Source organism: Carassius auratus, chromosome 26 (genome assembly GCF_003368295.1).
Source record: "Carassius auratus strain Wakin chromosome 26, ASM336829v1, whole genome shotgun sequence".
Lineage (NCBI taxonomy): Eukaryota > Metazoa > Chordata > Actinopteri > Cypriniformes > Cyprinidae > Carassius > Carassius auratus.
In genome coordinates, this window is record NC_039268.1 from 3,478,141 (window position 1) to 3,501,155 (window position 23,015).

The 23,015-nt window shown below is 35.1% G+C and overlaps 3 protein-coding genes across 3 annotated transcripts; 1 reads left to right on the forward strand and 2 right to left on the reverse strand.

The window, feature by feature from the left end:
• Positions 1-6,903: 6,903 nt before the first annotated feature.
• LOC113044127 (3-oxo-5-alpha-steroid 4-dehydrogenase 2-like) lies at positions 6,904-11,271 on the reverse strand. Its single transcript, XM_026203757.1, has 5 exons — positions 10,997-11,271; positions 8,829-8,992; positions 8,609-8,710; positions 7,790-7,940; positions 6,904-7,190 (listed from the first exon to the last, which is right to left on the reverse strand). Exons 1-5 carry the CDS (start codon positions 11,269-11,271, stop codon positions 7,124-7,126), a joined length of 759 nt encoding a protein of 252 aa, XP_026059542.1. The 3' UTR covers positions 6,904-7,123.
• Positions 11,272-13,011: 1,740 nt separating this feature from the next.
• On the forward strand, positions 13,012-19,286 carry LOC113044116 (presenilin-2-like). Its single transcript, XM_026203748.1, has 11 exons — positions 13,012-13,097; positions 14,184-14,348; positions 14,477-14,685; positions 15,815-15,956; positions 16,074-16,141; positions 16,387-16,607; positions 17,141-17,239; positions 17,408-17,458; positions 17,598-17,717; positions 17,951-18,066; positions 18,563-19,286. Exons 2-11 carry the CDS (start codon positions 14,217-14,219, stop codon positions 18,716-18,718), a joined length of 1,314 nt encoding a protein of 437 aa, XP_026059533.1. The 5' UTR covers positions 13,012-13,097; positions 14,184-14,216; the 3' UTR covers positions 18,719-19,286.
• Positions 19,287-20,887: 1,601 nt separating this feature from the next.
• LOC113044121 (protein dpy-30 homolog) lies at positions 20,888-22,820 on the reverse strand. The gene is made up of 5 exons (XM_026203752.1): positions 22,716-22,820; positions 22,380-22,420; positions 22,219-22,266; positions 21,932-22,083; positions 20,888-21,107 (listed from the first exon to the last, which is right to left on the reverse strand). The coding sequence occupies exons 1-5, from the start codon at positions 22,723-22,725 to the stop codon at positions 21,035-21,037; spliced, it is 324 nt and encodes a 107-aa protein (XP_026059537.1). The 5' UTR covers positions 22,726-22,820; the 3' UTR covers positions 20,888-21,034.
• Positions 22,821-23,015: the final 195 nt, after the last annotated feature.

Consider the following 23,015-nt stretch of genomic DNA (forward strand, 5'->3'; position numbering starts at 1 on the left):
TGTTTGACTGACTGCGATTCATTTGTTCCCGCCAAACGATTACTACCTGTGACGACATCATCAGAGCATCCTATCTTACATCACGTACCAGAAGCTCCTGGAACAAAGGTGTGTCCATCAAACACACACACTGTTATCATGATTCAGATGAGTCTGCAGTTAGAGTGCGCTAAGGTACAGTTTAAATTCTCAAAGCAGAGGTTACTGCGCTGACCATGAACGTTTAAAAATGGATTCAAATCTTGCCTGTTTCTAGGCTGTTGCTGGAATGGTTTTAGCTGTTGCTAGGGCTTCTCTTGACTGTTGCTGAGATCTTCTAGGAAGTCATTAGGGTGCTGCAAGGACATCACTAGGCTGTTGCTGTGGTGTTCTAGTGAGTAACATAACATATTTGTTTATTTAGCAAAATGCAAGACAGAAGTATTTTAACTATTTTTAGTACCTGTGTGTGTGTGTGTGTGTGTGTGTGTGTGGTGGGGGTGGGGTGTTTCCTTGTTTGCTTGCAGGTAAATTAAAATTAGGCACATTACCCTTTAAAAATGTTCTGCAAAAGAAACAGAGTGGGGAAAATTGGAAAAGAGTGGGAGAGAAGGAAGAAAGGTTTCTCACTAATGGATGTAAGTCGTTGCTGTCATCAGGGAAATTGCCCCACAGTCTATTCAAGTAATGATGGAGAAGCTGAAGTACCAGGTGTTACACTCGAACACACCCTGCCAACACACAAACACACTCTTCATTTCTTCATGGGGATATATAGCCAGAGGCTTCTGTCTTTCAAAAGTGGTAGTCAAAATTAAAACATTGCAACATCACTGACTTACCAGCACTCAAACACACACATGCATTTGCACACACAAGAGTGGACTCTGAATATAGTCATGTGACATGTTGTGATGATGGGATCTTGTGTGGTGGAATAAAATCTGGCAACCAAAACTGGCTCACTTGGAAAAAAAGGGACTTTTTGAGTAACACATAAATCTTCCAACAATAGTTTGCTTTTTTTATGTGCCATATCATTTCATGGTACTGCAAAAAAACAAACAGAACAAAAATATCCCTGAAGTCCAGGTTTTTATATTTAATTTTTGTATTTTATTGTATTTTATTGTATTGTATTTTATTTTATTTTATTTTACCGGCATCTAACCCATTTATTATAATTTTTTTTTTATCATTAACACTATTTTTGTCACTTCTTTTTATCTGGAGGCCCATTTCCACCACATTAGAACATGCTTTGGCATAACCTAATTAGTCAATATTATATCATAATTACAACATTAGTCAAAATGATGACTATGAGTTTTAATAATTAAAATTAAATCATAATATTTATTATCATTTAAAATTATTATGTATCATAATATGTCATAATTTTTACTTTTTATCTCATCATTATTAGTTAGTTAGTTACTATAATTATACTATCTTATAATTATTACTCATTATTTAAAATGTTTAGGTCATAATTATAATTTTCCAAAGTATGATTATTATTATTATTTTTCCTTATTTGGCAGAAATGGGTTTCCAAAGCTGTTTGTATTAATGCTTTGGCAGTACTTCATGTATTGAAGTATTTTGAAATAGAAGAATTGATCTGGTTGTCAGTAGCAGGTGTAAACAGGACATCTGTGTCTGCACATGCCCCGGGCGAACCGCTGCTGATTGGTGGATTAGAATGGGATGGGGGGGGGGGTTAGTTTAGGCGTGTCACTGTAACAAACTAGTTTCCCACACTGACTACACGTGTATATGTGTGTGTGATAGGTGACTGACATATAGCCCTGAGCTAGCCAGTATACAGCCAGTTTCAATTGTTACTCCCCTCTGTCATTCCTTCGAAAGCTTCCCTTTCTCTTTCTCTGTCTCCCCATGGCATGGTAAGACTGGAAACTGTTTGAAGAGAGATGGAAATGAATGCAATAAAGCACCCCGCTAACTTTTGGGAAATAAACAATCTCCTTAATTCCAGGAATGACTTCGACACATGTTTTCTGAGAAGTGACTTTGTAGTGATCTGTTACGACTGTGAATCTGACACATGAATGCAGGCTAAAAAAAAAAAAAAAAACCGAGACAGACACTCCCTCTCATTTATCTTTATTTAACATCTTATAGTAATCTTGGGTATAGTTGTCATCTTAACACACACACACACTGTGGGGGAACCTGGCACACTCTCGGTGGGATTACTTGTGGAGTTGCAGTGTGTGTGAGGACAAATTCTCATGGGAACTGCAGAGACGCTGGCCTGTTTTAACAAATACAGTGTGTTTACCACACAGGCTAATTAGAGAGGAGGCCTGGTGTCGAAATGAGTGGGAATGCTGTATTGTGAAGGATATTTCAGTCCCACTTCATACAGAGAGCTCAGAAGATTGCATTTCTGGAAACGTTCAACCAGAAATGAAAATTTGGCCATTATTTTCTCTCACTCGTCTTGTTTTTTTTTCTTCTATGAAAACAAGTAACACTTTTTAAGGATCTTCACACAGTATCAAAGAATGATTTCAAAGAGTTTTATTCTAAGAAACAAGAACTAACGTTTTCCAAATGTTCCGGAAACCAAGTTGTTAGTTGTGCATCAACTGTCATTGTACAAAAAAAGAGCTGTTTCCCATCTATCAGGGAACATTGTCAGAACTATGGCAAACACTCTGATGAGGTTCTCTCCAATGTTCTTCCAGTAACATTGATAGAATATTTATTCAAAGTCATTCATAATGTTCTTGAAACATTAGCACAAAAACTGGCTTAAATGTCAGAGCATTCATGGAATTATTTTTTCCCCTGCAATTTCTTAGTTATAAATGTGTCAGGACATTTTCTGAATGTTATTACTTGATTCAGAATGTTCATAGAACATACAGAAGTAACATTTGAATAATATTTGGAATGTGATCAAATAGAATGTTCCAAGAAAAAACATTTTAAAAACATGAAAAAACTGCAACAGAACATTTTCATATCTTAATGGAAATTTTAGCTTAATGTTATCAGAACCTTTTTGCAAGCTGTTGCTCCTCCACCAGAAGTTGCAGTCAACTGAGTTTTCCAGGAATTCCTACAGTCATGCCATGGGATCGGAACTGTGTGGAATGATCTCGCTTTTAATGTTGGAGTATCAAATCCTTCAAAAGCTCCACACCTTGTCATTAGTGTCTTTAAACAGATAAAACCCAGATGCTGCACATTCCAGGCATTATAAAAGATAGTCACAGACTATAATACAAACGGCACTGTAAAACTGAATGTTCATCTTCTTCCATGTCAGGCAGACTATCATTACATTTTATTGATGTTTTTGGAACATTATGCAAGCGAGCAAAATGCAGAAACACTGTGTTACACAAGAATGAGACACAGAGTTCTTCTTCTTATAAACGGTCAGCCATCTGTGTTCTCGGCTAGCTTTGTATCAAATCAGTGGCTTTGTCTTTGACAAAAAACTAATTCTTAGTTCATTCAACAACCTGAGACACATTATGTATAATTTTGCATAATGTATAATGCGTTATATGCTGTAAGCAGTATTTCCATCCAAACCCCCTGCTCTCTGTCCATACCTTGGCCACACATTGCTCATTATTTTTAAAGGGCATGCACTCACAAATGTGACCATGCTGCCTGGTGAATCAAACTTTAACATGAGTAAATAGCTCTCTCTGCTGGTGCTACATAGGTGTGACCATTTTCACTCAAATTTAAATCCGCCCATTTGATTAATTTTCTGTTTGGAAAATATTAATTTGTATTAATTTATTTAACTTTTTCGCGCCTATTCGAATAATAAACAGGCATTATCACCCAAAATGTATTATCCAGTCAGCATGAATGTAAAAACAATAGTCTTTATCATATACTATAAATAATTAAGACAGCATTTACATTTGTAGAAAAAAAGGCCTACTCTTACCATACTAATAATAGTGGCCTTTAAAAAAAATGTATTGTAGCCTAGGATTTTACAGAGATTTCATTTGTCAGGCCGCCTATTTACGTCTAAACCTGTCAAAATGGTAAACGACATATTACTGGGTTTGAAGTGTATGAAAATATTAAATAACATGTAGAGAGTAGAGAGACATGTAGAGAGACCGGGGCAAGTTGTCACTCTCCAGTAAATGGCACGGGTGAAAATAATAAACTTAAAGTGCTCTTTTGTTTGTGCACTAATTTTGTACTTAATATTCTAAAAATGGTTCTTTAGTACTTCTTAAGATAAACTTAAGATCATCAAAGTGTACTCAAATATGAATTAAATTCCACTTTTAAAATACTATCTTAATATTAAACTTATTAATATTAAATCTTGATATTTAAAAAAAAATTAGTTTCCACTTGCAGTACACTTGAACCATCTTTCATACAGTGACTAAACACATTTTTTTTAATACAAAGAGAGTATGTGGTAAAAACATATTCATGGTGTCCCAAAATAGCAGAGTTGAGTACACTTAGATGATCTTAAGTTTATTTTAAGAAGTACTAAATAATAATTTTTAGTATATCAAGTACAAAATTAGTGTATAACATAAAAGTGTGTAATAGAGCACTTTAAATGTATAATTAAAGTGATAACTGCTAAGAACCGTCTCTTTCCCTTGTTCCACAGGACTCATGTTTGTCATCTCTTTTTATTTCTACAGACATGAGTAGGCTCCGGAGCTTTTGGCATAACTATAAAGTGCTGATTGTTATGGGCTCTGGCCTCGGGTTGGTTCACTGAGGTTGGTACTCCGTCAGATCCAGTCCACTGCTGAAGAAGAGCAGTGAGGAGTATATTCCAGAGTCGGGCATTTCTCCGTCTCCACCTCCTCTGCCTCCTCTGGCCAAGAAGAGAGTGACCATAGACCAGGCGTAACCATAAATGCTGCTCAGTAAGGTGGGAAGAGTGTCATGTTAACTGTTAAAGGTATAGTTCAATGAAAAGTCAATGACAATGTCATCATTTACTCTTGCCCTTTGAGACGTGGTCACTACAGCCTTGAGCTCTGAACTGTCTTTGTGATGCTGGAAGATTTCTCAAAGCGTTTCGAGGAAGAAAGTCACACGGGTTTGTAAGGAACTGAGTGAGTAAATGATGACAGAGTTCAGATTTGGTCATAGTGTAGAGAGTGTGATTTTTATGATAGCAGTTCTCTATTTCGACAGGGGGAAAAATGCCATGACGTGTCCAAATTTGAGTTTATTATTTTTGTTTAAAGTTTTAGTAAATTAGTTTTTTTTTTTTATTCATTTGTATAATGTCTTTGAAATTTCTATTCACTTTTATTTCAGATTTTTTTATCTTAAACTTCTTTACACCCCTACAGGCCGGGCTTTGGGCCAGTTTAACGTTATAGTATAGCTTGGGCCTGTTTTTAGGCTTCTCCTTATTTTGATATTTTAGACATCCATCAGTTATGGGGATGAAAAAGATTTTCAGCGCTGGTGGAAACAGCACGAGACCATTTGTTTAGTTTAGTAAAGAGATATTTGAATTATTTATTAATAAACCAGGGATGTGATGCCTCGGCTGCATTCAAAAACTCAAGATCTCACATCAAGCAATTACTTTTCAAGCAGCGTTCAGGCAGACCAGAACTGAAGCTAACATTGAATTCGGACATGCCTTGTTACCTTCCTACCTTGAAATGCATCCTCCAAAGGCAGAATTTTTCAGTTTTCGGATGCAGCTTGTGGCACGAGATCTGGTGAGATCCGGTGTTTCTTGCCAGATCTAACTGGTCTCCTGAGAACATGTCAATATCCTCGCAAATCAATTTACAGTTTACGTGTTGTTTATTGTTGTATATACTTCATTAAAATAGAAATGTAATTTCATAAAGCAGTGTTTTACGAGTTAGTTTCGCAAAGATGAAGCTTTAACAATCCTGAGTAGCCATCTCCTCATTGGATGCACCTTTAGAGAGAAATGCACCATTATGGATTTCGTAATGAGTTTTTGTTTTCAATTTGAATTATTTTATTTTAAAGTAGTAGTTCCGAGTTTTCTATACATATATTTCTCATTTATGTGAGGCAAGTATTCGCTGAGTTTTGGTTCATCAATGTAAAGCACTCCTGTTCAAGAGCAAGATGGTAGAAAGCGTGCCCTGTTTGTTTCTTTATTTTACAAAAGCACATTGTTATGTTGATATTGTGAGTGCACACAAATAAAAGAGACCCTTTAGAGTTCTGAATGTATTACTCTTACCTTTATGAGCAAAATTTAGTGTATTTTAAATTGTTTACACTGCTTGTGGGTTTGAGTCCCGGGCCAGCAATACCATGAGTTAGGTGCCCTTGAGCAAGGTTATAAATAACCCCAAACTGCTCCCCGGACGCTGCAGCATAAATGGCTGCCCACTGCTCCGGGTGTGTTTTCATGGTGTGTGTGTGCACTTTTGATGGGTTAAATGCAGAACATGAATTCTGAGTATGAATGTCACGTCACCTTCATTTTTCCTTTTTTACGAGGAATGCAAGTGATCGCACTGGTGCCTCCATGTCCTGCAAAACGCACTTTAGCTTCCGCTCTCCACACAAACGATTATGCGCCTAATAGTGCACATTTATCTAGGTTAAATATTTAAACTAACATTTTGATATGCTTGAACTGTTTTATATCTATAGATTTTAATTTAGGCAAGTTGTGATGATTTAAAAAAAAAAAGGCTAAATTGATCAAACATAGGCTTTGATCAGCTCACTGTCTGCCGCTGGCCGCTTGGTCGTTACTTTACAAACAAAAACATACATTTAAGAAACAAAAAATAGACATAAAATAAATTAACTTCATAAAAAAACAAAAACATTAACGAAAAATAGACACTTTACCATTTCATAACAAACTGAAATATTTTAATAGCTGAAACGATAGTACAACACATAGGATAAACACGTCCTAGTTTGTACAGATGTTCAACTCATGAGTCTTCCTTAGCATGTTTGGTTTAGGGATGTATTTAGTTCAGCTTATCTAGTCTGTGAAAGGTTTCCTTGTCTGGGATGTGGATGTGAGCAGAACTTGTAGTAACAAGATCATCACTTGAGGTTTCTTTCTTAATTAACGCAGTGTTTAATCTTGTTTCTGTGGCTGGAGAGGTTGTGTTATTCCAAAAGTCAGACTTTATTACAGCAGGAAAGGGATTACAGCCTTTCTTGATTTGGGGTAATCTTTAAATCTCTCCAAGTAATACCTGTGAAGAAAACAAGGTAATTACTTCCAAGTTTGCATGAGATAAAAACATAAACCCTTTATTATAATCCATAAGGTAACTGTGTGCCAGATGCTGGATTCTCGACCAGGTTTATAATAGATAACTAAAAGAAAAGACTAATAAGAAAAAAATTAAATAAAACAATTTAAAAAAAAATGCTAGTTCATTTCAGGTACTTGTCAAGACAACATTTCTTATTTTATGTAGTTTAACTTGTGGTGTAAAATAACTAATAAATAAAAATTAATAAGAGTATATAAGCATAAGAAAAACTAATATAAGTGACAAAGCGTGCAAAATGTAAAGTTTAACAGAAATTAAAGTAAAATCAGAACATAAAAATACAATAGTGCTATATTTGAATTAGACTGCTAAAATAAAACGGTTCTAGGCAGATTTTAAAAGCTCATGCTTTTATCAGTATTTTCTGGTTTTAAGTCAATTCTGCTTATAATTAGACAATGTAATCTAAAGCAGTTATCTTTAGAAGGCAGTATTTTGGAACATCCTTCATATCTGAGTGTGCTGATGTAAGGCACCTCAGTAGATTTTGGAGAAAAGTCCAGTTGGTTCAGCACCTGTGATGGTGGTAGGCTCGAGGGCCAATGGAGCAGATAGTGAATAGAGCAAAGGAGAAAGCAGGAAAGGACCAGCTGGCCACAGCGTATCCACACCATTCAACAATCTCCCCAAAGAAGTTAGCACCAGACACCAGCTCAAACATTCCTCCTAAAGAGAACACAATCTGAATATTGAATGCAGAACTCAATTCAGGAATAAATCAATATTTTTAACAATATGCCATATTTATATAATAAGTCAGCTTCAAAATCCTCTTGGACAGGCTAAAAGTCACGGCTCATTTAATCCTTTCTATTCACAAATCTCTGTCTCAGTTCATGAACAACACACCACAGTTCATTGAATTTTTTTGGGGTTTTTTTTTGAGACCCATAATGATTTTTTTTTATTAATTAAAAAGGTGTTTTTAAAATTATTAATGTTTATAATGTTTAATTTAATATCATATTAATTAAATCTATAAATTAGTAGATGTTATTAGTAATGTTTTTATTCATTACATATAATAATTCTAACTTAAATTCCAAATTTAGAATTAAAATGTATTATAATAAATATGTAGTCATAATTCTAACATTCTAACTTTAAAAAGTGTTCTAATTAACTTCTTATTTTTCTAGTGTAATTATTCCTAAATCCATTTGAATAATGTGTATATATATTAAATAAAAAAAATGTATATTAATTTACATTAACTACATTTATATTTGTAAAATTAACATTTATTAAAATCTAATAACTATGTGGTCAAGTAATTATTAACCCCCCCCCCCCCCCCCCCCCACATAATTTTCCTTTTTTTACATAACACTGACCTCTAGGGATTTTATAGCTGACCTCTCCTGGTTTCCTCAGGTTTCGTAAAATATAGTCGCTGTGGATGTTGATGGCCATGCCAGTGAAAAACATCAACAAACCTGGAAGGGACATTAATTTCAGCTGAGTGTTTTTACAGCAGCATTCACTGACTCCATTCAAATGAATCATGTAGTTGATCAAAAGGATCTGAGGCTGTATCAGCAGCATGTACAGTACCAGTGATGAGACGTGTGTCTCTGTGCCATTCGCTGTGGTACTGAGAGCAGTGGAGCATGTAGTGACCCTGCAGAAATCCGTTCACAGAGCAGAAGCTCACTGCGCTCACCACAATGTACAGAGGAGACGGCCTGCCTTTAGTCAGCGGGGAGTACACAAAAGTCCTGCAGGAGCCACAGAGGCATTTGTAAAAATCATTTTAAAGGTGAAAATGCTATGCTAAAAAGGAGAATTGGTTGATGGCATTGTTTCCTTAAAACTGTGCACTTCATAATCCCATGATTTTACAGAAAAATACTGTTAAGTTGAAAGTTTTTGAAGGTGGAAAAGAACAAGTCATCTTATGATTTACTATAAAAATCATGAAAAACAAATCTCTGTGTGATAGCTTTTTTCCCTCTTATTTTCTGTAATGAATGTTTACTGCATTATTTTAGTGTCGTGTTTATTTGTGACACCGTGTGTAGCCTTTTGTCTGTTATAAATGTGGAAATGAGAGCACATGGTGATCCGTGTACATTATTATTATTATTTTTTATAAAGAACAGTAAGGGCAGTTTACTCAAAGAAGGCTGCTTGTTTCTTTGAGTTGTATCAGATATGTTTTCTGTTTTGTAATATGCTCTTTGTTTAATGCGGGTTTTTTTCTCAGCTTAGCTGGTCTCCTTCGCCTTTTACTGTGTAACTGCATGGAAGAGAGAACAATTAGGTCACTTCATGTTTTCGCTTTTCATTACCACTGTTTTTGGTGCTTGTCATTGTATGTTAATGGTAAGCCTAAAAGACTATACTAGTTCTTCAGTAGGTCGGTGTATTATCATTATAGCAATTATTGAAATATACATATTTGTTTGTTTATTCGTTTACGATACATTTAAGCTCAATCTGTAAAACTTCAAACGTTGTGGTCAAAGACCTGGCAACCACAGTTGCACAGTTGTAGTTTTCTCAGTTGCACAGTTGCAGTTTTGTTCGTGGCAGGATGTTTATTTCAAGGAAAAGTGTTGGCTGCTTTTTGAGTCAACAAATCGCTGTATTCTTTCTTATGCTACAACACCACAGACTTACAGGTGCATCTCAATAAATTGGAATGTCGTGGAAAAGTTCATTTATTTCAGTAATTCAACTCAAATTGTGAAACTAGAGTTGAATTACTGAAATAAATGAACTTTTCAACAACATTCTAATTTACTGAGATGCACCTGTACAGGATATGTGTGCAGTAAATGTCATGTTTTGATTAGAGACTTGATTTGATAAGCTTGCAGTAACATGGTGGTGGAATTTCCGAAAACAAGATTTTTCATCAGAAATGTGGCTAAAAATAGAACTGAAATCTAAGCAACCGACAATTAAGCAGTCAAAGTTACATTCTGTACAGAGTCTGGCAAGTCAGTTCACTCTTCAGCCATTATGGTAATGCCCCAGGCGGCTGTTTTATTATTGTTTTTCTTTTTCATGTAGGCAATAAGCATGCAAGCACAGTCCTGTTTAATTGAATTGGGCAAACTTGAATTATGTCTACATTGACACATATATCAAAATAACAAATAAAATGATGCATTTTAAGAAAGAAGTACGAGCCTTGTCCAGGTTCCTCCTAGAAAAAAGCAATACACAAAAATAAACCTAAAGAAAATAGTGTTCTGTTCTGTACACACTCATTTATATGATTCACTCCATATTTAAATATGGTTGCCATTCCTGAAATGTACAGTGTACATGGCTGCATGTGAAGAAGCCTTTTGACTTAATATCTTCCCGGGTGTGTTTAAAAAAGATTTTTCCATCAAGAAGATATACTTCTGCCTGAACTCATCTAGAAAACTGTTCAAATCTCGTTACCTTGGTAAACTTCAATATTTAGCCTACTTTCATTAAATACCTTTAGAAATCCAAAGAACAAAGTGCATTTGTCATCGTTGCTAAACAGGTCATCATTGCTTTTTTATATGTTTTGCATATTGAATATGAGATTGTCACCCATTATTAATTATTAGTACATTATGTGTCACTTACTTCCCTATTGCAAAACTCAAACAAAACAAAACAGTGTTTAGTGTGTTAATCTGATACAGCTCTCTCAAACATTCTTAGAAAAGTTCCTTGCCAGTGTGCTTGATATGCTATTGTTTGCATTAATGCATTAATTAAAGCACTGAAGTTACCTCTGAAAGTAGTGCAAGCCAAAGGTCCAGAGCAGTAAATGTCTTCCTATCCCCGGCAAACTTTCTGTCATCAAAAACAACAGCACAGGAACAAGGAATGATGGAAGTTCCTGAATGAACCATCCTGCCTTGGCTGGGACCATCATCCCGGGGGATTTTGTGTCCACATAACGTCCATACGGCATGTGCGTGCTAATTTGCCGCAAGAGGTAAAGCACTCCACCAACTACAAAAGTCAAACTACAATAGTGAACGGTGTTTTCCTGGCAAAGCATCACTGTCTCTCTCTGTTTCTCAATGCACTGCAGTGTTCTCTTCTCATTGTGCTGCCCTCTATAGTGAAAAAGAAACCACCCTTGTGTAAAACCCTTGGGTTCCTCCCAGCAGTTTTTATTGGCTCTCAGTGTGCATGAATGATAAGGTCAGGTAAGAGGATCCTAGGTGTCCCATCACAACATTTATTTACACATTGGGAGCCTGTGATTTTTCCCTACAATTCTCCTGAATCTTTCAAACAACTTCTGAAACGAAACAAAAAAATACTTGGCCTGAAGATGTTGTTGCCATGAAGGGTGTTCTGGGTGTTTGCCAAGTTTGATGGTTTAAAGATGACAAATTATGCAGACTTCCTTACTGAATTTAGTCCACATAAATTGTCAGGGTAAATGTCAGAATAGCGTTTATAAAATACCTCTCTCTCTCTCTCTTTCTCTCTCTTTTTTTCTTGCCAGAAGGCAATCAGACTCTAATGACCATTTAGAACAAATTGAAGATAAATAAATTATTTATTTATTTATTTTTATAATTTTTATGTCCCAGATCATAAAATGGTAAAATAAATGGATGATATACTACAATTACTACTAATTATTATTATAAACAATTATTTATAATAAACACTGGTAAATGTAAAATATAAAATGTATTGTAAGAGCATAAAATCTTAGAAACTGATTAAACAATATATTTTAAGGTGTAATTTCATTTATTTTATTTAAAAATCTACGAATGTGAAATATTTTCACAGCACCTGGTAGTTTGTGGATATTAAACCACGTAACCTACGACCTTGTTCTCATTGGTATTGAACTTATCATTCAGGGACTAACTGTAATTACTTGGGATAAATAATTGCGATAACAAATTTTGATAACACTAAAATAAATGATTCCTCACCCTATTATCTCTCTCTTTCTGTCTCTCAGGGAGGAAGATAATAGTTGCATTTCATATGATTAATATAATAACAGAATGACAGGGTAAAAAGTAACCAGAAAAACAAACACTCATAAAAATACACTGCTGGATAAAGAACCACAGAATTTTCTTTCTTAACCAATTAACTTTCTTTAAGTGCTTCACAAACAGATGTACAAATAAATAAAGATTATGTAATTTTTGTATATGTACCATATGAAATCATAGGATTCACCATAAAGTTTTAAAATTTTTTGACTCATAATATATAAAAACATTATATCAAAATATCTATATATTGTATCCAGATTTCTGCTGAAAATATCTAGATACGTCTTGTAATAGCAACAGTAGAAACTAAAATAATAATAAAAAACACAACAACATTATTAACAATAACAACAACATTATAACATATAACAAAATTAACAACAACAACATTTTAACAAACAAATACAACATTTTTTTTTTTTTAAGACACATTAAGCAGAAAATTGAGTTGAAAATCATAGCGGGGACTTTTTTTTTTCAAAGAATTTCTCCATACAAGGTACAATTGTTATTGATTAACACTAAGGACTTTACTTCTTTTAAGAATGCTTCACAGTTAGGTATACAACTTTGCAAATGTTTGTTTATGAATTAAATATTTACCATGCAAAATGTAAAAGTTTACAACATATTTAAACATTTTGCTTGTGTGTGTGTAAGAACATATAACATTTTTTAAAGATAAAGTAAATGGTGATTTGTCGACGTGAAATGTGTTCGGGTGACGTCACGCGCTCGAGCGTCACGTTGCGATCAGCTGATCGTCATCATCACTTCCTCGTTGCAGTTCGCGATGTTTTGACGGAGTCCTGCTGCTGGATCGTCATTCATGTAAACACGGTCACATCTGAAGGTATTTATCTTAGTCTTATCATCTGTGAACGTTACTTTAGATGTTTTCCAGACACATAGCAGATGCTGGACAGTCATGGATCATGATAAATGTTTTGATCTGGGTTTTGTGGAACATTATTGAAATATGACAGTATTATGAGTAAGAGCAGGGGTGTATTACACTCAATATAATTGCATGAAAACTTTCCTATTTGTCCCAGAGATGATTATTATTATATAAAGATCAATTTTTTGTGTGTTTTAATCTAATCCACTTACAGAGGAACCGTGGTACTATTATTATACAATGTCAGATAGTAATATCTCATATTAAAATGTGAAATGGAAGTGTATATGGAAATGTAACCGACACAGATGGAGGCTATGAATTGATTTTCTTCTGACTTTATATATACTATATTTATGTATTATAAAAAAAGTGCATGCATCACAAAAAAAACATGTTGAAACCGTTCAGTGCCCATCAAAAAAAAAAAAAAAATTCCCTTAGTCCTTAAAGTTTCAGCTTCCAGTATTAATTGATTTAGGCAGATACAGATAATAATAAAAGTGCTATGACTGGCATATACAGAAATTGTCAGTAATATATATCATGCATTGTGTAAGGAAAACTTTCCCACATTTTATCTATTTTAGATGACTTTTTATGCTTTTATTGTCCTTTTTAAATAGTTTCCAGTTTTTTTCTCACAAGTTTAATGTATTTGTAAATTGTTCTTATCACGTTGCTGTGTAACTGATCAGCATTTATATATATATATATATATATATATATATATATATATATATATATATATATATATATATATATATATATATATATGACAATATTTTGTATATTTCTTAATATTCATGTATTTCCTGTAATACCATAATTTTTGTAAAATGCAGTGAAAATGAAGTCTTTATGTTCTTATTACACCATTTTAAAGAATATAAAATGTTGCACAGAGACATCCATGATCAGTGTGGAGTGGTGATGCAAATGAATTATTGAGCCAACTCTTAATTTGACTATGTAATCTACTATATGGTTTTCCATCATGCTTTTTGCTAAAGGCTGCTTTATATTTATATATTGCAGCTCTGGGCATTTGGCTTCTGTCACCTTCCCTTCATGAATACCTCGGACAGTGAAGAGGACTCGTACAACGAGAGGTCCGCTCTGGTCCAGTGTGAAAGCCCAACCATCCCCTCGTACAACCAAGATCATGATGTGTCTCTGCCCCAGCAAACAGACACCAAACGGGTAAGTGGACATCAATTCTCCTTCCTCTCTTTTGAAAGAACTAAGCTTGACGTGTGCTAGTATAGAGTTGTTACATTGGATCCGATCCATATCTCCATTTTTCTCGTCCTCACCTGTGATTTCTGCAGCGGCGGCCGGTCAGCTCTGGTTTGGACGAGCCGGGGCCGGTGGAGCGAGAGCGAGCGTCCACTCCTGATGGAGAGGAAGAGGAGCTGACCCTCAAATACGGCGCTAAGCACGTCATCATGCTCTTCATCCCTGTCACGCTCTGCATGGTGGTGGTGGTGGCAACAATCAAGTCTGTCAGTTTCTACACGGAGAAGAGCTCACAGCGGCTGTACGGGCTTTGTTACCTCATTACAACTTTAAACATTAACATCAAAAGAATTGTTGTTGAGCACTAACTATATAAATATATTAATAAACTACCGTTCAAAAGTTTCAGATCAGAACGATTTTTAATACTTTTTAAGAAAAGTATTTTTATTTATATAGTATATCTATCTCTTCTGCTCATCAAGGCTGCATTTATTTGATTAAAAATACAGGGAAAAAAAATTATATTGTGAAATATTATTATGATGTAAAATAACATTTTACAATTTAATATACATTCAGAACTAATTTATTCCTGTGATCAAAGCTGTATTTTCAGCATCATTACTCCAGTTTTCAGTGTCACACGATCCTTCAGAAATCATTCTCATATGCTGATTTATTATCAGTGCTGGAAACTGTTGTGCTGATTAATATTTATTCGGACCCTGTGATACTTTTTTTCAGGATTCTTTGATGGATAAAAAGATAAAAAAAGAAGAGCATTTATTTAGAATATAAATATTTTCTAACAATTTACACTACAGTTTACTATTACAGTTTAAGTTTTTGGGTCAGGAAACTTTTTTTTTTTTTTTTAGAAATTTAAACTATTATTCAGCAAGGATGTGTTAAATTGATAAGAAGTGATAAATATTTATATTGGTAGAAAATATTTCTGCTGTTCATTTAAAATTTTTGTTCATCAAAGAATCCTGAAAAAAGTATTGCATTTTCAAATAAAATATTTTTCATCAAATAAATGCAGCCTTGAGGAGCAGAAGAGACTTATTGATCTTATTGATTAATTATATATATGGATTATATATCTGTAATCAGTCTTTATAAAAAGTTAAAAATCAGTCTTTAATATTACAATTTTTCACATTTTTTAAAAGTAAAACTTTTTTTTTCTTCATTTACCTTTTTGTTTTTTAATTTTACGTTTTTAATATAATTTTTTTCAGTATTATAAAATGTGAAGAATTTGCTTTCCATAATATTGTTATCGTATTCCTATGCGATGTAGGATGTGTCACAAAAAGAAACAGCCAACAGATTTGAGGGGGAATGAATGATGACAGTGTTTTCTTATTTGAATCAATCCTTTACAAAGAAGCAGAAACGTATGGTTTGTGTGTGTTCTGCAGCATCTACACTCCGTTCGAAGAAGACCCGAACTCCGTCGGTCAGAGGCTCTTGAATTCTTTCCTCAACACCATCGTCATGATCAGTGTGATCGTCTTCATGACCATAATACTGGTGGTGCTTTATAAGTATCGCTGTTATAAAGTGAGATCCGCTTTATTACTACAACACTTTAGAGTTCTGGGGTTTTGATTATAACACTATCACTAAACTGCTCACGTCTTGTTGTAAAAATCCTTGCTGGTGTTTTTCTGTGTGCAGGTCATTCACGGCTGGCTGATTCTGTCTTCATTGATGTTGCTCTTTTGGTTCAGCTTCATGTATCTGGGGTGAGATTCTGCAGAGCTTCGCTTTCTTGTGATCCTGCTACTGCATGTAACTGAATCTCATACAGGAGGGGGACATGTCAGTGCTGGAGGATATAGCTGAAATCATGACAATTTCATGCTTTTAGCCTTTCGAGAAGAATGCATGATTGATTTCAATTGTTTCAGTAGATTCAATCATCTATATTTCAAATTGAGTTCCTTATTTAGAAGTAGCTCCTTACTTTGTCAAACCCTTTTCTTTCCAGTGAGGTGTTCAAGACATATAATGTGGCTATGGACTACCCAACGTTAGTGATGATCATCTGGAATTTCGGCGTGGTGGGAATGATCTGCATTCACTGGAAAGGGCCTTTGCGGCTGCAGCAGGCGTACCTCATCGTCATCAGCGCCCTCATGGCCCTCATCTTCATCAAATACCTGCCCGAATGGTCAGCATGGGTCATACTGGGAGCCATCTCCATATATGGTATGGTGCCTGGAGATTGATTGACAGACCGCAAAGCCTTCTGCATTTGTGCCTCTGTATCACTTCCTATATGGTGACTCTCACTCACATTTAAAATAGGGATTGCTGTTTCTTTAAGGGGTTAATAATCAGGCCAAACATTTTATCTGTAGTCACCATTGTTCCAAATTTCTTTGACTTTCTTTCTTATGTGGAACATGAAATAATTCTGGGAAGAATGTTTTCAACGGTTTAAGTTCCCATTGACTTCCATTGTATTTTTTACAAGACATTTCTCAAAATATATGATTTTAAATTCTGCAGAAGAAAGAAACACTTAAGGTTTTGCACTGTCATGAGTAAATTATGACAGGATTTTAATTTTTGATTGGTCTATCCCTTTAATTTGTTTATAATGTTAAAAATTCAGTTCTTAAAGGAACAGAAACTGTTTATTTTTGTAGTGGCACAGAAATGTCAAAATAACTGAAAATGCTCTTATCTGTGGGATTAATGCACATGATTGTTTCACGGTTTGTGTGTTTGTTTTCCAGATCTGATAGCGGTGCTTTGTCCGAAAGGCCCGTTGAGGATGCTGGTAGAGACGGCGCAAGAAAGAAACGAGCCAATTTTCCCTGCGCTCATATATTCATGTAAGTCTTAAAAAATGCAGCCAAGAACATACAGCATGAGTACTCTCAACAGCTGGGATTGTTTAAAAATTACACTAGTTTGCATCACTACTTTTGTGATCGGCTAGTTTAACCACTTTAAGTTCAGTCGAGATGGGTCATGTACTAATAAAAGTTTCTTTTCCTCAGCTGCCATGGTTTGGATGGTTGGCATGGCTGATTCTAGTAATCCAGGTTCTGGTGAGTTCTTTACTATCATCTACAAGCACTTATAATTTAGTACTTTTTTCTCCCTTTGACAATGAAATGCACTGTGGAAAATGGAATCTAGTTCCCTGTAACATAGGTATTGGTGATTAAGCTGTTGTTGTCTTCTCAGCTGATGGAAGGCTGCGGAATGAGGGCGGAGCCCGAGCACAGGAAGAGGAGGAGTCAGAGGATGATGTGGCTCATGGAGGGAGGCGGCGGTATTCAGCAGAAGAGGACCTTGAGGAAGACCGTAAGTGGTTCCTGTGACTACAGTCTCAGTGTCATAGAGATCATGTTCTCGCTTACAGTACTTCACTTATAAAGCATGTCATTTAAGGCTCACTTGTAGTAAATATCCAGTCACAATGAGATGAACTAGTTCAAAATGCCTCAGGCAATCAAAGCAAACTTAACAAACAGGTTTGACTATTTTATTCTAGTGTCATATGCTGAAATGCCTGTCGGTTGGCTTCTGTCTCACAGGAGGGGTGAAGCTGGGTCTTGGTGATTTCATCTTCTACAGTGTCCTGGTGGGAAAGGCGGCCGCCACCGGAGGAGACTGGAACACCACACTGGCCTGTTTCGTGGCCATTCTCATTGTGAGTGTCTCATTTAGTCTTTAAAGGGTCAGTTCACCCAAAAATGAAAATTAGCCAATAAATGACTTACCCTCAAGGCATCCTTGGTGTATATGACTTTCCTCTTTCAGACGAATCCAGTCGGCGTTGTATTAAAAAGTGTCTTTGATCTTTCAAGCTGTTTAATGCCACAATGTGTTGCATGCATCAGTCCAAAAAAAGATAAATAAAAAGCACCCATCCATATAAAAAAGCTTCGGGGGCTGAACAGAGTTCTCCTGTAGTGAATTGATGTTTTTTTTCATATTTATATTTCATTCAGTACTAAAGATATTGCTAATAATCATTTAATTAAACATTGACTGTTGTAAACAACAATTGTTTGCTATGTATTTTTATTGCTATCTACTGCATGTCGAATTTTCCAAATGAGTGGATGATGCCTCAGTGGGGCAGGTTTTGGAGCAGAGCCAAAGAGTTAATTTTGTGTAATTTTAATATTGTGGTTGTTTTGCAGGGACTGTGTCTGACTCTCCTCCTGCTGGCTATTTTCAAGAAGGCTCTGCCGGCTCTTCCCATCTCCATCACCTTCGGCCTGGTCTTCTACTTCTCCACAGACAATCTGGTACGGCCCTTCATGGACAGCCTGGCATCCCACCAATACTACATCTGACACAAAGCCACTGACACATAAAGGACTTCATCAGAATACAGGCGTTGCGTTTCAATGAGATTCAAACCTTTTTGTTTCTTATGAATCTGAGCAGGTTTCTGATACGATATGCTCTAGGCGAGTGAATGAAGGTGTAAAATGTATCAAAACAAGCAGTTCTGAGTTGTCATGCATCTTTACATTGGCATTTTGGTTTTTATTGAGAAGCTGCACATCGGCTCTTTAGAATATACAGTAGTTTTACTATTTGTTTTGTACTTACTGAGAAGGTCAATGACTTCGCAGTGTGACCTGCATCCTGACAAGTGACAGTGAAGAGTCTTTTTTCATAAATAACGACTTGTGAAGTGATGAAAAGACTGCTGCTAGTTTCAGTGGTGAGACAGACGCCTGTATATGTGAGTGCTGTAGGCTTGCCATTGGTTAATACACAAATCAAACAAATGCATACTTTCATTTTTAGAATCACATATATTCTGTTATATATAGGATGTGATCCTAATTCAACATATTTGTTGGACATACATAGGGCTGGGTGATATATTTAATATTCAGAATAATTTTGCTGGTGAAATCAGATTTTTATCACATTCACAATGTTGCATTTTAGTTGCAGAACATTGTTCTAAAACAAGCTGGAAACCAAACTAAAATTAAACATGTTAACATTTTATGATATCTAAAACTGTATAGTTCGAGAAGTTAGACTTTATTTACAAAGACATAAATGTTTTACACAACAGAAATAAAAATGGTAGGTTCTTTATAATTAGCCATTTTACTACGAATACAAAACCAGACCAAACTGCATGTTTTGATAAGTTTTAGTGAAACTACATGTGCTATGACAAAAGAGTATGAAAGTGACATATTTTTGTTATTTTTTATTAAAAATATGTTAGTAACTTTACAATAATGTGTTAAATAGCAATAAGCTATAAATGTGTAGTATTTTTATTTTTTTGTAATCGTTAATTAATAAAAATACAATGTAAGTTCATGTCAACTCAGATCTATTAATTAATATGAGCAAAGGCAACTTTTGATTTTAATAATGTATCAGTAAATGTGTAAATTTTAAAAAAAATCTTTTTTAGTTTATGTCAACTAATGCTAACAAATCATATTCTAAAGTGTCACCCAAATACATAAATACCAAGATATAAAAAGAATCATGTCAAATGGCTTTAAAATATAATTTTAAAAATTATATTTAATATTTTCTAAGCTGTATCACCCAGCCTTAGTCCTGGAAAGACATAGAAAAGTCATGGTCACTGATGTCATTTTTTTGTATGTTTGAAGATTTATAAGTCTATGGTTTACATTTGATCTACAAACTCTTGCTGACACTGTCACAGGCACTGTCCAATTTTAAATAAGTACACTGGGAACGTATATCTAGGATTTCTTCTAGACCCGTATCAGGTATGCCAGCTCTTAGAAGTTGTTGGTGCCTTGCTTTGCTGTTTTTCTGTGCCATGGAAATTGCAACCGAGAACTAGTGCACTGGAGGTGCAACACATAACAGAAGCTGAATTATTTTACTCTAGTTTACAGAGTTTCAGGTCAATTACAATGTATTCATGTTGTTTTTCCACAGCATTTCCAGTTTAACATAATATTCAATGTAGAAAAAAAAAAAAAAGGCATTTATAATCTTGGTATGAATTTTCTCAAACTAATTGAAAATGTGTTGTTCGTATATAGCGCAGAGAGTCATGCTCTCGGCTTTATAAATGTGTTCCTTTATATCAGCTGTTACCTGAATGGAAACAAACCATTGCTATCTCACATTTTTATATTGCTTTATAAATATAGAGACCTTTCATGGACACGGTGATTACAGCTGCTTGAGAAACAGATGTGCTTTGAGCAGTTTAGGAATATTTTGCATATGCTGAGTGCGTTAAAACTTTATACTTAAGAAAGAAATTATATTTACTACAGATTAAAATTTGAATCGTTTTGATATGTTCACAGTTAAAATTAATTGTTTTCCTCTCTTGATTTTGTTTGGTATTGTCGTGCACAATGTCTGGTGTCGTGTAATAATAAAATATCAAGCAAATAAATGGGATTAAGGATTGTTCCTGAGCTGGATTTTTGTACATGCCGAGCCAATTTAGTATTAATTACCAAATAAAGAAAATCCACACCAGTGAAACATATGGCTGCTTGAACATTTTATTAGAGCTTAAAAAACTACATTAATGTTGGCAAACACACAGTTTGAAGAGTGACCATTACATTTAAATTCACACAAAAAAAAATCACAAAAGAAAATCTGTAACCCTAAGTCTTCCACCGCAGTCTTTAATTTCGTTCCTCAAACTGGGACTTGTTCTTCAGTAAGAATGCTGCTAAAAACTCTATTGGATTTGGAGGCCTGAAGGAAGATGGATAGTGGAATTAGATACATAAACTTAACTGATACAAGGAGGAAATTTCATTTTGATCAGACAAAAGGAATTAATTAAAGGAAACACTTGAAAGAATAGTTCACTCAAAAATGAAAATTTGCAAAAATGTATTCCACGTCAGGGCATCCAAGATGTAGAAGAGTTTATTTATCACAACAGATTTGGAGAAAGGTAGCATTACTTGCTCACCAAAGGATCCTCTGCAGTGCATGGGTGCCGTCAGAATGAGAGTCCAAACAGCTGATTAAAAACATCACAATAATCCACACCACTCCGTTTCATCAATTAACATCTTGTGAAATTAAAAGCTGCATGTTTTTTAGAAACAAATACATCATTAAAATATTTTTAAGGTAAAATATGAGTCTCTATCCATTATATTTCTTTCTCCACTGAAAAAGTCATTGTATCTGAATGCTCAGATTAAGCACCTTTTATAAGTGAAAAGAGTCCAAATCTGCTTTAATAAATAAATTGGTGGATTTTGATGTGAAATTAGAATAGGGGAGGGACTTTGTATTGGAGGAAGTGTCATTATGGGTAATGGAATTCTATTTTGGCGGCACCCATTCACTGCAGAGCATCCATTGGTGAACAAGTGATGTAATGCTGAATCTGTTCTGATGAAGAAACAAGCTCATCTACATCTTGAATGACCCGAGGGTGAATACATTTTCATTTCTAGGTGAACCATTCATTTAAAGTAATCATAATCCAAAGAAATATAATGTTCATGTAGTTTTGTGTTTGGAGAGAACTTGGCAAGAAGTCTGTGTGCACTAATGCAGACCTTTCTTTGGCCAGAACTGACAAGCCCTGCAGGAGAATAGGAACCACGGTCTGATCCAAGTACGCTCGGGTAGGAAGGGTCTGCAGCGTCTGAGGGTCCACCTTCTGTTTGGGGACCTTTTCAGCGGTCGTTTTCTCATTCTCCACTATTCTCTACAGAAACACATAGAATATGTTAATGCTTTATTCATGTTGCAGCCAACTCTTTTTCTAATCCAGTCTTTAAGACATTATACATTTAAATACAAATTCCCAAAGTTCAAGAACAAAGTAGTATTGATGTTGTACCTGTATGTTTTCAGTGAGGCCATATTCTGCATGAGGATTTTCTGGGACCTACAATAAACAAGAAACACAATGACAACAACTGAACGAGACAAACTGACAACGTGCTTTCTTGTATTAAACACACAGTCTTGCTTTAAATTTAATATTGCAATGCTACTCACAGGAGTGTGTCCCTCCATGCTCTGCTCACCATCAGGGTGTTCTGGAAGGATCGAAATTAAACTATTAAGCCACATTAACAAGTTTAAGAACTCATACGCCGCAGTACTTTACATACGAGTCCCGCATCTGTGCATGTAAAGTCACATATACTAGTGAATGGCGGGATTCAATGGGCCACTGCAGGAAGGCTCATAGCTCGCAATAATGCAGACAATCAGAGATATAAGTCTCCCTACCGTATGTTAACACTGGCTTTGTCTAAAACTGCAGCAAATACAATCACTGCACAATTAAGAAGTACAAAATTAACCACAAAGCTAAGAAACAGCACTTACCGTCCGCCATAGTTTGTTGTCGGTTTCTACGCCGTTGACGTTGCGCATGCGTAAAGCATGTGCTTGAATGACGCAAGGGTGGGTTCTAAAAAGGGCGGGGCCTTGTGACCCAGACATACCATGTGATTGGTCATACTGGTCAAATATATATATATATTTATATATATTTTTTACTATTTACAGTGTATTTATTTTGTGTTTCTCAGTAGTATTATTAAGATGTAAAGCATTATCCAAACTGCAGAGATTTTAATTGCATGTCCTAAATAAAAATTAAACGTGGATGCCAACCGCAGTTAA

What these genes read in the sequence shown, in the direction of transcription:
- LOC113044127 (XM_026203757.1), bottom strand. Translation starts at nt 11,271, where the DNA reads ATGCTTTGCCAGGAAAACACCGTTCACTATTGTAGTTTGACTTTTGTA. An exon ending in CAGCTATAAAATCCCTAGAG is followed by an intron (nt 7,941 to 8,608) that starts GTCAGTGTTATG and finishes TGTTCTCTTTAG; the next exon opens with GAGGAATGTTTGAGCTGGTG. An exon ending in CGAGCCTACCACCATCACAG is followed by an intron (nt 7,191 to 7,789) that starts GTGCTGAACCAA and finishes TTTTCTTCACAG; the next exon opens with GTATTACTTGGAGAGATTTA.
- LOC113044116 (XM_026203748.1), top strand. Translation starts at nt 14,217, where the DNA reads ATGAATACCTCGGACAGTGAAGAGGACTCGTACAACGAGAGGTCCGCT. An exon ending in ATAAGTATCGCTGTTATAAA is followed by an intron (nt 15,957 to 16,073) that starts GTGAGATCCGCT and finishes TTCTGTGTGCAG; the next exon opens with GTCATTCACGGCTGGCTGAT. An exon ending in CCCTGCGCTCATATATTCAT is followed by an intron (nt 17,240 to 17,407) that starts GTAAGTCTTAAA and finishes TCTTTTCCTCAG; the next exon opens with CTGCCATGGTTTGGATGGTT.
- LOC113044121 (XM_026203752.1), bottom strand. An exon ending in GCATGGAGGGACACACTCCT is followed by an intron (nt 22,267 to 22,379) that starts GTGAGTAGCATT and finishes TGTTTATTGTAG; the next exon opens with GTCCCAGAAAATCCTCATGC. An exon ending in TCAGTTCTGGCCAAAGAAAG is followed by an intron (nt 21,108 to 21,931) that starts GTCTGCATTAGT and finishes ATCTTCCTTCAG; the next exon opens with GCCTCCAAATCCAATAGAGT.